This window comes from Pezoporus wallicus, unplaced genomic scaffold (genome assembly GCF_028554395.1).
Source record: "Pezoporus wallicus isolate ANWC-B61680 ecotype Strahan unplaced genomic scaffold, APGP_CSIRO_Pwel_v1 contig_9913, whole genome shotgun sequence".
NCBI classification, from domain to species: domain Eukaryota; kingdom Metazoa; phylum Chordata; class Aves; order Psittaciformes; family Psittacidae; genus Pezoporus; species Pezoporus wallicus.
Window position 1 is genome coordinate 499,871 of NW_026640215.1, and position 13,714 is coordinate 513,584.

The following is a 13,714-nucleotide window of genomic DNA, read 5'->3' on the forward strand; positions in this document are numbered from 1 at the left end:
TCTCCCTGTTCCCTCTCCTGCTGGGGTGCAGTTCAGTGCAGATCAATGTGCGCTACAAGATTCCTTGCTGCAGTGTCCAGAAGCAGTGCTGCACCAAGCACGGTGCCAGCCTGTACCGTGGGGGGTCCCAAACCCCACACTGGTCTGGGTGCTCTTTATAGGGAATGGAAAATTAGGGTGGCTGGAAAAAGGCAAGGAGCCTTATTCAGGGAGTTTCTTATCAGGAATCATTTTCTTTTACCATTCCAGACTGCACTGGGTGAGATGCTCACAAATCCATAGAGAAAGACTTGCCTTGGACACTTGCAAAAGAAACTAGAGAGAAGTGGGCAGAGCAAAGCAGTTTGCTCCTCATTAACCCCCACAAAAAGAAGAAGAAAAGTGGTAAGTTCAGGCAGCTTTGTCTTCTACTCTGTTCTATTCTATCCTATCAGATGCCCAGGCAAAACCTACATCCTCGCAGTACACTGAGAGCATCACATCTTTCACGCTGTTAATTTATCATTTAAACATTGATAGCATTATCATAGGAATTTCCTTCTGAGCTTTTGATGAGGCTGTTATTTAACCCAGCAGCCACGGTTATGCTGCACAGACTGCACTCGTATGAGCACTCGAGGAGCTCTTTGGACATTATTGGCATTGCTGCTGTTACTGAAGTGCTGTTTCTCCTATTTACCACATAGCAGGCTCGTCACAGATGGGTTAGAGGTTCCAGCCTCCTGCTCCATGAATTCCACATGCCAGCAGAGGGGGATCTGCCTCTTTGTACTCCTCAGATGAAGGTCTCTGCCCCTCTTCAGGTTTCACTGGCTGTTTGGCTGAATTTGGTACCACAAGAAGTATATTTCAATAGGAAGAAAGATTGCCATGAAGGTCTTAACTTGCTTTTTGTCAGTAGTCTCAGTCTAAGCTGGTCAGGTTGCACCCCAGGCACCACGACCTGTCCTGGGGTACTTTGGTACAGCTGCACTCTGCTTGTAGATGCAAACAAAGGGAAGCCAAGTACCGAGGGCCCCATGTGGGGGTTAGACATTTAGAGCCCTTTGGAACAAGCGCTGATGCTTCCAGAATTCCTGGAAAAGGATTTGGTCCACTTTCTACCTTTAGTAAATAACCACAGCAATCCCCGGGCAGCTCAAAAAGGACTCGGTGACGGTGTGCTCACATAACAAGTCACAGCCCTGCCTCACAAACTGCATCCAAGCATCACACTCACAGTGTTTCATGCTGCTCCCCGCTCGCCCTGCAGAAGGCAGGACCTTTAAGTGCTCTGGGTGCCTTCCAAGTGAGGGCTTCCTGCCTCCTGAGGCAGCCTGACCACAGCACACCGGCTGTGAAAGGAAGGAAGCGCTCCTGACCATCGCTGCCTCCCAGAACTGCAAATAAGGGCCAGAGAGCTGCAGCCAAAGCAGCTCTTGCTACCACCTGTCACCTCGTGCCTGGCACTGCAGCCACAGCAGAGGCTCCCCATGCAGCCCAGCAGCTGTACTGGAGTGGTTCTGGTCCCCTGGGAACTGGCCACTGAAGTGAAACGCAGTGATTTCAAGCTAGGCTACTGCGGCAGGAAGAGCAAGGAGCCAACCTAGATGATGCTTGGCAAATTCCCTCCTGGCAGTGAACTTGTATTGTTCTACTGACACCCTGCTTTGTTCTGGGGCTGCTCTCCCTAACCCCTGGCTACAGAGCACCCCGAAAATCTACCGGCATCTTATGCTGGACCTCATAAATCCTCCCAGTTCAGCACAGCACTAAATGTGGGAACAGATGGAGCTATTGAAAGCTTGCTCCCTGGTGTCATCCTTAGACGGAGGCAACCTCCAGCCACGCTGCAGAGCCCATGGACACGTCTTTAGGACATATCTGGCTGTTTAAAGGGCAGCTCGGCCCAAAACACAAGTGCGGCTGCACTTGTCACAGGGTGAGTGACAAGATCCCACCCCTTAAATCCTTGTGCAGCCCCTCTCAAACGAAACACTGGCTCTAACCATCTGAATTACAGAGGTTAGGGGCAGGGAATACTGGAGGTGATAAACCTGGGCTGTCCCTGTGCTGAGGGACAAATGAGAGGCACACAGCATGGAAATGGACAGTACAAGGTCAATCATTACATGCACTTGATACAGAAGCCAGGAAAGTGTCGTGGAAACTAAGAAGCAATAAATACAATAATGGTCCAAGGAGAAGGGTTTGGGGCAACACAGCATTAAATAACAGCACCCACTGCCTCCAGGTACCACAGGACACAGGGTTCTTGCAGGATTCCACCGTGCAGTTCATGGGAGCAAAAGAGCCTGGGAACACTGACAGGTACAAAGCTCTCATGCCCCAAGACATAACATCAGCTTGCATGCACTGAGAAGAAACTTGTTCTGGGGCAATCATCTCCTTCCTCTGGCCACCTCCAGTGCGTGCTGCGATGCCAGCCCTTCCTTGGCTGTAACCCATACATGTAACCCATAGGTTACATCCCTGCTAACACCTTGCGCTGCAGCGGTGCACGGTGGGCTCAGTCATAAACCAAGACACTGACACGCTGCAGTGTCCAAACACAGAGCAAATCAACAGCCTCTGCCCAAAAGAGCCTGTATTTGTGTATGGAGCGAGAGAGACGACAACAACAGGGTGGAGGAGCCCGAGGACCCAGGGACAAGACTGTGGTCTCAGGCCATTGCCAGTGCCAGAGCCTATTGCATCGCCATGACGTGGGTCCCATGCAGGGCATTAACAGGCTAACAGGGGTTAAACCCCCCCCCCCAACCGCTGCAGCAAAGCAGAATGAGAAACTACAACACCTTGGGACGGCCTCCAGACTGGCCCCAAGGAGACTTCTACAGTAAAGCACTACCACCGGAGCCACTCAGCTTTGGGGATAGGGAGAGATGGCAGGACCCAACAGCAAACTGTCCAGGTTTGGTGGTTCTTCACCGCAGACCCCCTCCACAGCCCTTTGGCAACACAAGAGATGGTCAACTTCATGTAACAGGGGCCCTACAGGGACAAGCCTTGCAGTTCCCATTGGAGAAGGCAGCATTCAATGTGAGTGGGGCACCCGAGAGACCCCACACTCAACTTCCTATCTGTCTGCAGGCTTCACATGCCTCCTGAGCGTGTCCGCTGATGTCCCCCTGCAGACACACACCCCTTCTTGGCTGCCCTGGCATTAAGAGAAGCAAACATCCTCACACCCAGCTTTGGCCCCAAGAGGAGCAGGAGGTAACCAGGGGCTCTGCCCGCCCTGCCCTGGTTCACCACTTGCAAAGGGAGAGCTGAAGATCAGCTCCTCAGTGCACCAGAGCCCTGCAGTGATTCCTGTAAGGAGACCTTGCTCCATGCTCCCCATCCCAGAGAGGATCCTGCTAAAGCTGGGTCATCGCTGTAAAGGGTACCAGACACCTCTGGGTGCATTGAGTGATGCTTCTCCAGCTCCCTTGCCTGCACCACAGCGTGTCCTGGCAGCTTGGGTCTCCCATAAGGAGCTGGTGAGAAGGTGCCCTCTCCGGTACCTTCCACATGAAGAAGTCCCCCAAACCATCAACAGGACACCCGGACACTGTGCTTTGGGGTGCGAGGGGAGAAGGGAAGTGGAGGGCTCTCCCGAAGAACCATGGGGAGAGCCTTCACCAGAAACAAGGATGAACCAGATCCAGGAATTCCAGAGCCCAGGACCAGCCCCAGCAGCCTGACCCAGCACTTGCCCACTTGCACTGTGGCAGGAAGCTGAGCACTGCCTGTCCCCAGCATCTCAGCACGACTCTTCCCTGGACCCAGCTATTGAGATGCTCCAAGCAGCAGAGCTCTGCTGTGAGGCTCCTGCTCACGGGGGGGGACGGACATGGGAGTCTCCAAGTCTTTTGCTATAGGCAGAGAAGCCCAACTAAGACATCCCTGTACCGGTGCCTCCCCTCATGGATATCCTTGCTTACCCTTGGTGTCACCTCCCTCCTCATGCATCTCTGTACTGGTGCATAGCACATACAGCCTTGGGCCTTGCTGTCAGGAGAACATTCAGGTCAAGAGGTGTTTAAGGGGTAGCAAGGCTCCCTCGGCAACAAACCTGCTCCTGGCGGCAAGAAACCACTGGCACCGACTTGCCAGAGAGGAACAGACCCAAGGCTCCAGCGTGTTGGTGTCAGCAGAGGGGAAAGCCCCTCTCCTTGCTCCTGCCCCCCTGCTCGAGCTGCTGCCAGCCCGGAGTGTGGCTGTGCTGGGAGGGATGATTTGTGTCCCACTCAGGATGCAGCCTGCCCTGAAGCAGGGAGCAGCTCACACACAGCTGCCTCTGCCAGCGCTCTGCTCCCGCTGTGCCTGCACCCAGACTCCGGCAGGGATCAAGCAGGGCATGGAGCAGGCATTAGAGAAAGGGGTAAGGGGCTCTCGCCCCCTTGCTCTGCAGACACGGAGCAACTCCGGGAAGCTGCATGGAGCTGGAAGCAGCAGCTTTACCTTCGAGATCAATGTTGTTATTGGGCAGAATGAGGCTCTTCAGCTGCCTTGACAAACCCCTCGCTCCCTTCCTTTTCCCACTCCACCCCCTCAAGCTGTCAGGGCAAACAGCACATTCCTGGCCCCAAAAGTTGTCCTCTGCTGAGCAAACTGCTCCTCGAGCTGACTGCACATCGGTCTGCACAGGGACCGAGCTGCCCCTCTGCCACCTCCACCCCAGCCCCATAGGCACCACCGGCGCTCGCTGCCGTGGGCACGGGCAGATGGGTACGGGGCTGCTCGCCCCAGTGCCACTGACCTTTTTCTTGCGGTCCCGAGAGCGGTTCCTGCGCTTGCGGAGGGAATCTTCCTTCTCCTTCTGCTCCTGCAGAGCCTGAGCCTCAATGTCTTTGATTTTCTTCAGCTGCTTCGCTGCTTGAGCCATGGCCGGTCAGGCTGCGGGTCCCTCCAGAGTCACACCTGCACCTCGGCACGCAGAGCCCTCCGATTCCTGGCCAAAAGCAGTCCCTTCCCTTAGCGCAAACGCTGCCGACCCAGATGAGTGCGAGCCCAGTGAATGAGAGGCAAAGAGGAAGCAGGCAGCAGAGCCCCAAAGGGCAGCCGATGTCTCCAGCTAGTTGCTAGATGGAGTCTGGGACACCTTTACAAAGCATTAGTAATCCTAAATCCAGCTGTTCCAGAGGTTCTGTGCTCCATTGCAGCAGCCCCTGACTGCACTGGCACATCCTGCAGCATCCCCCCCTGTGGGACAGGACACCGGGCTGGTGCTGTGCTCTTCTCTCCCTCCCTGTCTCTTCCTGCAGGACGAGAAGAGATGCAGGCAGGCAGCCACCGGGAGGAAAATAACTCTCAGCAATTAATGCATGTTGACAATAGAGGAGCAATGAGAAAGGAGGCTGGTGCCTTTCATCCTGACTTCTGGGTTCTCTGTAGCCGTGCATAAACAGTAACCTGCATGTTGTCCGTCAGTGGCTTCGCCACTGCAGTCAGTGCTGCTGAGGCAGGCACATATTCCAGTCTCTCCAATTCCCTTCCTCTCAGTCACTCTCTGTGCAGCAGCCGCATCAGTCGCTCACTCCCTGGGTTATGATTCCAGCTCCTTTCCAGGGGAGCAGTCGAGAATCACTGCATCGGCTCGGAGGCAGGCAGCATCTCTGCTCAGAACACAGCCGGTATTGCAAAGGATGTGCCAAGTACTGGAGCAAAGTGCAGCTTAACAGCATCCTTTCCTCCTCGCATCTCTCCACTGAGTGAGCAGCAAGGGGAGGGGAGGGATCTTGGCTGTGAATGGGAGACAGAAACCAAGGGCTCAGGCTGCTCTGACTACGCAGCACCAGCAAGGTAAACCAGAGCCACCAGCTCCTGCCCATCCAGGCAGCAGCAGAGCCCAAGTCCTTTCAGCCAAAGCTTCTTGGGAGTCACTACCCCTTTGCCACACACATCCGTGCGCTCCCCTTTGTGCCCTCCAAAAGCACAAACAGTCCCATGCTGGCAGCCAGGGTCAGGCCTGGAGGCGCAGCTTTGGTTCCTGTACATGGCATTAGTGTGGGAGGACCAGGGTAAAACCGGGGTGGGCTCTTTGCTGGTGACCACAATATGACAAGCTGACCTGCAGCAAAGACGCTTCACTCTTCAGGCACTTCTGAGCAGCACAGATTGATCAGCTCAGTTCTGGTCCCTCTGTGTGTGAACCCACGGGCACAGCACTGAATTACCTGTCCAGGTAGAAGCACCGCACTCCTCTGGCACAGACTCCCCAGTTCTGCTCAGAAAAGGTCCCTTTTGTGTCAAAAGATGATGAAGCAGGGATTAATGACCATTTCTACTCAGCAGTCTTACAGCCTGCTTACAGGTTATTTAGCCTGGCCAGAAGGTGAGATGCAGACTGGGCTGTACAGACACTTACAGGTCACTTCCCTGTCCAAATCAGCTTTCCTGCATTTCTTTCCCTTTAAAATGCCCCCAGTTCTGTTGCCTCAGCCACAGACCAAGGAGGGTGCTAAACCCAGGGAAAATGCTGGTGTATCACATAGCTTTTAAAGAATATGATGACTGAGAATATGTAGAGAAGGTCCTAATAAGATAGGAAGAATAGGAAATCATCACATTTTACCAGGCTTTTCAAGGACAGCTTTAGCTGTGTACTGCACCCACATGGATAAATAATACACTCAAGTCTAGATACAGCTGCACATCTTTATATAGCAACGTCCTATGAACGCCCCTGCAGAAAGAGGAGAGATCACAAAATGCAACTGAAGCTGCCAGTGAATGGCAGGAGGTGCCAGGACCTAATGACACCTCTCAAGTGAGCAGGACAAGGGACGCAGACTGACCTGTGCTCAGCAATAGGCACACAGGAGGCAAAGCAGTTGTTGGCTATGACAGTCCTCACTGCTGTGTGCTTGACATTGCCTCCTGACCCAGCTCTGCACTCGTCTGGAATTCTGAGTAATTCCCTGATTTTCCAAAACAGGGAGCTCAGGGGTGAAACCAACCCACATCCACCAGCATCAGCTCCCACCACATGGACTGGCTGGTGTCTGGGCACAACCTTCCAGCGCTGGGGGGTTCAGGAGCACTGAGCATGGTAGCATCCGTGCATCCCTGCATCCCTGACTCGGGTCCTGCCGTTCAGGTTGCAAGGCTTAAGCTGGGTCAGACTGCAGCCTGCTCCACGGCAGGGCCTGCACTGCTGCAGCCAGGGCAGAGGCAGAGGCATGCTTTTGTAACCCTGATGTCAGCAAAGCATCTGCTACAGACACAGCCAAATGGCATCAGGCAATGGCAGCACACTCAGACTCTGTTTGCCTGTAGGGCACTGCCTCCGCCTACGAAGAGATCCCACCTCTTAACTGCTTGTAAGCCAGAACAGAGCGAGCACAAAACGAGCAGGGATCACCGTGGGAGAACCGGGATATGGGGAAGGTGATGCGGGAGGGACTGGAACCAGTCACACGTGTGCTGGTCCAGGGGAAGGAACAGGAAGCCTTGCACAGGAGGGAGGAGATGCAGCCACGGAGGAGCAACAAGAATGTTTTCATGAGCTCCTCAATTCTGAACTCAGGATGTTGGCCTGACATATCACAGCCCACAGGCAGAGCCCCGCCAGGCAGTGAGCAGAGCCAAGCCAATCCACTGGGGATCCCCTTACATCCTACCTACTGGTCCCCTACATCTTCCCTCCTGTTTTCCTGCAGGAGACCTTATGGATGCCCCCATTCTCCAGAGCTGGTGGACAAGTCTGCCACACAGATCCCAGGCAGACAGGGAAGGACACAGATGCTCTCTCCCCCTTTCCCTCCACTCAGGCTCAGAAACACTGCTCACCTTCTTTGGCCTCCCTTGTGTTCTGGTTTTCTTCTCTGCTTCAGGCAAAAGTCAGCCCAAGGCCCAAGCAGCACCATCTTCAGATTGGTCTTTACCAGTGAGGACCATCATCAGAGCTCGTGGAGCAGCACAGGGCTGGTAGAAAGGGACCCTAGCGATGTGCTGGACATGAAGAGAAGCTCATCTTCTTCATCATTCCTGCTAGTTCAGAAGGACTCAGGACAGGACAAGTGGGAAACGGACTCAGGAGTAATTTCACTGAACTCACCACATTTATTTCTGTCCAGCTGTGATTCCTCTCTTCTTTGGAGAAGTTGCTTGGGAAGTACCTGGCTCAGGAGATGTGTCCTGCCTTGCTGCTGCTTGTTCCTGTTGGATAAAGCGGGGAAACGGAGGATGACAGGACTGCAGTAAACAGACTCCCTCCTTCGGCTGAAGGGTACCATGTGGATGCAATAGCCACACGTTAGTAACAAAATCAAGAGCCTTAGTTAATGACTTGGCACAGAGCACCAGGTTTATCGCTTTTACCTTGAGAATACATTGGTTGTACTATGATAACTCTCTCGTACCTCAGTCTCAGACTGGGATTCTACCATATGCTCCATCCCTTCCAGTGTCAAGGCCAGACTGGACAGAGCCTTGAGTGACATGGTCTGGTGTAAGGCAGCCCTGTCCATGGGAGGGAGTTGGAACCTCATGAGCTTAAGGTCCCCTCCAACCCAACCCATTCTATATGACATGAATGAGAGACGTAGCAACGGAGACCTTGTTGCAGAGAGTTCACAGGGCAAAGGATGTGGCAAGGGAGAGCAAACAGATCCTGACAGGGAACCCTTAGGAAAACAGCCCCACAGAACCAACACAGTCATGAGGTGCTGTCCTTGGAACAGAGCCTCCCATCAGGAAGGAAGCACAGAAACAAGTTCCTGGCTCTGTCTGCAAGGTACTACAGCTGCTGCCAGAGGTTAAACACGTCGCTGGAGTCCTGCCCTGCTCTGGGTGCACAGCAATGCTTGGGAAGTCGCTGCAATTCAGTGTTAGGGGCAGAAGGATTTCACATTCCAAGCTCAGTTTCAGGCAGCTATTTTTAGGTACCTTATCCAGCTGACAAGCTGCAAAGATAAAAGATGCTGCAGGCCCCACCTTGGCTGCTGTAAACTTCGTCTGCCTCTGTCTATCTGCATTCCTCTGCTACTGCAGAGGGAAGATCTCAGCAAGCAGCTCGCTCCCCGGGTTGGGAAATTAATGAAGATGGTTCTGCTCTTTTTAGCACTTTCTTACTCATCTCCCCGATGAGCTCCCAGAACTGTCAAACCCCCTGAAGATCACCCTCCTCTCAGTGAGCCTCCTTTACATCACACTCAGCTTCCAGACAGTGGTTTATGGCTGTGGGCTGCATTCAGACTCCTGCCTGGGTGTTAAGGGTTGGTAACAAACGTTTTGGTCCACATTAGCAACTGATTTAGAGCAAACCTGGCAGGGCTGAATGGAACAGCTCTCACTGTGTGGTACCTGCCCATGGCAGTGCAGAGCCTGCAGCAGCGGCTGCTCACTCCATGCTCTGGGGCGCTGATGGTTCTTGCACTTCAGGACAGTCTGATTTCAACCCCACTCTGGACTGGGAAATGTCTCTCAACCCCCCTTCCCCTCCCCTGTTTGGTCATTCTCCCACAGCAGGATTTGACAGCTCGCACAAGAAGATGCTAAAAAAGAGGTCACCTTGTTCACGGCTCCCAAATGTGGTTATCATCAAGTTAACCCACACAAACGGAGCTGCGTCTTGCTTTCAAACTAGCAGAGGCCATTAACAGTGCAGCCTATATTACTGAATATTGTATTGAATGAGCATTTCTTAAGCAGCAGTTCCTGTTTATGTACCATTAACTCCAGAATCACATTTCCCATGATCTTCTTTATAGATTTCCATAACCACTCACCTTTGCTCCTTGGCTTACAAAGCTAGAAAGTTGTTATAAATGGTTAGAAATCATGTTCCTATCTAAACAGCTTCTTTTTCTTCTTAAAAGAGTTCCAAATTCCTGCCTAAAGAACACACAAAACTGTTCTCAATTGGTATTTTACTTTTAAACCCCATACTGTATCCCAAAAACGAGAGCTGTTTCTGAGAACTGGTAATAAATCAAAGCTGACTCCAACAGCATCACTGCTAGATAACAATTCAACCCAAGCGCGTGTTATTGTTCCACTGAAATCTGCTAAATTCAGGGTACACAGAAAATAACAAACCAACCCCAAGACACCTCCAACCACAGGCATTTAAGTATGGGAAAAGCAGGACACGGTGGGGTGGCACCCACCTCCTCGGAACCGTGCTACTGGACAGTGCCAAAGCTTCAATGAACAGCTTTAAAAGGATCAAAGGTGGCTGTGAGCGACTGAACACAGCTTTCTGGGCCAGAATAGTTATTGCAGTCTTAACTCCAGCCCTGACTACGGGAAAGCAATACACACAGGATGCAGCTCTGATGACTCTTACCTGTAGCCCTGCTGATGCACCCACTACAATTCACAAGTGATTGAAGCAGTGACAGCCTTACTCACCGCTCACCCTGTTTCTCTCTCCTCCATGCTTGAATAACATGGAAGCTGTTGTGAGAGTAAATGAACCAAACAGCCAGGAGCACGCCTGTGCAATCAACTTCTACCTGTATCTTGACATGCTTGATCTGAAAATTCCGGTGCTTGAACGAAACAAGGAAAAATGTATGGGGTTGAAGGAAGATGCAGCATCATCCTCGCTGTACATCAACTTGCATTTCATCTTGGCGAGGACTGGAGAGAGCAAAAGCGCTTCGAAACTTAACTCATTCTCAAGCTCCTTTTCACTTATTCCCTGTGGCAGACAAACACGCTTGAAGACATACTTGTGACAGACAACAGGCAGCCTGCCCTTGAACCTCCAAAGGAGGCTGAGCCAAGCTACAGCATCTATCACAGGGAATGCGGGCAGCGATTGCGGAACGCTGCTTCCATCTAGTGATGTGTGAGCCGTGAGCTTGCAGGAGGGCACAGCGGGACAAAACCACAGAGCTCCTGACGGATCCAATTCTGCCTTGAAGCTGCAGGGTAAGATCTCTAGTTCTCCTACCCGAAGTGGTAATGACACAGATGAGGGCAAGCGAAGGGGGGGGCTTCAAACACACAATGGCTTCTAAAGCCGTTGTACAAACAAGCTGGCAAAAAGCAGCTTTGGGCAGAGATGGATTTAAACAGGATGATTTCTGGAGATGCCTTCAAGTGTTTTTTCTTCACCTTTCTCTGATCAGAAGCTGCAGACAAAGATTAACACGGAGGGCAATCTCGCGAGCCACCTCGCTTCCAGATCGAAAGGGAATGATGGTATTCCCAGGCCCAAGGAGCAGAGTTCACTGCTCCGACGGCAATAAAAGACAAAAAACCCACATGCACAACTGACATCCAAAATGGCTCAACATAATTTATTTTTTATGTTAAAATGTACAGAGTTCTTTTGAAAGTACTTGCTAGAAAGGGGAAAAAAAAGTGATATTACATACAAGGAGAGGAAGGGAGACCATCCAGCCAGGAGCGTATGACATGGAGAATTACAAAGGCATCTAGGCACCCCTTCCCCTTAGCTTACAAGTCACCATGAACAAAGTACAAAGAGGTTACAAAACAGGAAAAGCAAATATAAACAGACAGGAATAGACTCAGCTTCATTTGTACATGCGGCTTTTAGAGGCATCTGGAGCTCCTATTCACACACTCTAGAGATCTCTTTAAAGAGAATTTTTTTATCTTTCTTAAAATAGTTTTTAATATTCTACAACAAAGATAAAAAACTTTAAAGATGGAATGAAATGAAAAAGCTCTTATTTCTTTTAAAAGGCATCGAAGTCACTAACAGTGAGATTTTTAATTTCTTTTAGAAGATTACCCAAGTTATCTTGCTAAAAATACATATTTTTATTTTTTTTTTCTTTTTCTTAAACAGAAGTGAAAAAATGGTAGGTACCAAGATTACTGCGTTGGATAATTTCTTTTTTTTTTTTTTTTATATATAGAAAAGAACTTTTTTTTTTTTTTTTCTCTCTACAATAGTTCTACAGTCACAAAGGCTTGTGGAAAAGGGAGCTGCCCAATTGGTAAAAAAAACATACAAAAACCAAACCAAACTCAATCCACTGCCCTCATTCCAACAGCTTCTCCTCCTCCTGTCTCAGACCCCCCCCCCCATCAGGAAGCAGTGACCCAGCTGAAGATCTAGGAAGGAGAGGGCAGCACAGTGCGCTTTCTACATGGGTTATTCGGGGCTGGAATAGTATATACAGAGAGAATGGGGTCCTACACAGCCTTGTACATGCTCAAAACTAAACAGAAGTAAAAAGTGGAAGTCCTTTGAATTCTGCCTTTTCTGGTTAAGCAGCTACTGGAGGAAAGTCCGGTTTAGTGCATCTGAAGAAAACCCCAACTTTCTTTTTAGACTCTTTTGGTTTAAAAACAAACGAAATTAGTCTTATTAATGTGTCTGTATTTCTACTTCATATACAATAAAAAAGAACTTTACATTAAGGGGTGTCCCTTTTTGTATTGGGTGACATGCCAGCAGTGTAGCCAAAGAGAACGTCAACTGGACTATGCGGTAATAAACAGCAAAATCCTGCTGCCTGCATCCTACTCTAGTGTTTGGACTGTTTCACTGCGGTAAAACAGGCCGATTCCCTTCTTTTCTCACACTAGATCCAAAGTGTGGCTACTCCTATAAAACGGGTCTCCAACACAGCGGCAGAATCGGGGAAGAACATCCCTGACTCCCCCAGAGCGCGGCACATTCAGCAACTTCCTACCCCATGCCAGGAATGGAAAAGGGACAAGGACACCACAGGGCTCTTTGTCAAGTCACAACATACACGTTATCTTCCAAGATGACTCAAGTAAAGAGACTAAGAGGCAGACCACTGGAAACAGCTCCTTCTGGGCTCAGCCTGACTAAGCGGCTCAAACCAAGACCCTCAGCACTTCCTAGGACACACCAGAGGAGTTTGGGACCTCAGCCTTGTGGCTGACTTGCAGTTCACCACGAGAACCTGCAGCCGTTTGCTTGTCCTAAAAGCCATGTCCCACCCGATTCTCCCTCCTCGTGACTTGCACGAGGGATGCAACGTTCTCTCTCTCGATGCTTCCAGTAGTTCAGAGTGACAGAACATGTGTGCATGCACGCACGTGTGTGCAACATGCATGTCTGGGTGGCGAACGGGATCAGTTTCAAGTCACATTACACTTTTCAGCGTGAAACATACAATGTCAGTTAATTCATCTACAAAAAACACCAAATGTGAAGAGTTTATTGTTTACACCTAACTCCAAATTCCACTGCGGGTGAGGGAGGCAGGGAAAATTCCAGATGAAAGATTTCCCCTGACCTGCAGAAATCAAGAGCTTCTTTTATCCTCTGTGTCCCCTTCCAAGTCTCCCAATAAGTGCCTCCTGCTAGAAGTAGGAAATGCTAGGTGGGGTTTTAGAGGGAAGGGTTGTTATTCTTTGAGATGTCAAACATTACATGACTGCAGCACTAGAAACTGCAATACAGAGGGGCACAGGGGAGGGAAAAGGACGTACACTGAGATAAAACAAATTTAGGAAGATGATTTCACTGTTACACGTATTCTGTCCACATTGTCAGCAAAGTAAGGCTCTTTTTAAATTATGAAAGATTTTGTGCATGTTTTCCCCTCTAAAAAACATCTGTAAATGATTTTTTTTTTTTTTTAGCTGTAAAATGCTTCAGGATTGTGAAGAAAACAAAAACGCAAAACAAAAAAACCAACAAAACAAAACAAAAACCTCCAAAAAATAAAGACCAGGCTTCCTAAAAAATAAAATAAACCAAAGAAAATCCCTCTAAATCTACAGCAATATTTTAACTGGAAAAAGGTCCATTTTCTCTGGTTCG

At 50.2% G+C, this 13,714-nt stretch overlaps 1 protein-coding gene across 4 annotated transcripts in view; it reads right to left on the minus strand.

Moving 5' to 3' along the window:
- ANK1 (ankyrin 1) overlaps positions 1-5,695 on the minus strand; it is a 52,867-nt gene extending 47,172 nt beyond the window's left edge. For 2 of the 4 annotated variants that reach the window (XM_057418101.1, XM_057418099.1), the window contains exon 1: positions 4,745-5,694. In XM_057418101.1, the coding sequence (XP_057274084.1) occupies positions 4,745-4,870 (126 nt within the window). In that variant the 5' untranslated portion in view covers positions 4,871-5,694. Of the gene's footprint in view, positions 1-4,744 lie in introns of all 4 variants that reach the window. The other 2 variants (XM_057418102.1, XM_057418105.1) reach the window with 2 other exon arrangements.
- Positions 5,696-13,714: the final 8,019 nt, after the last annotated feature.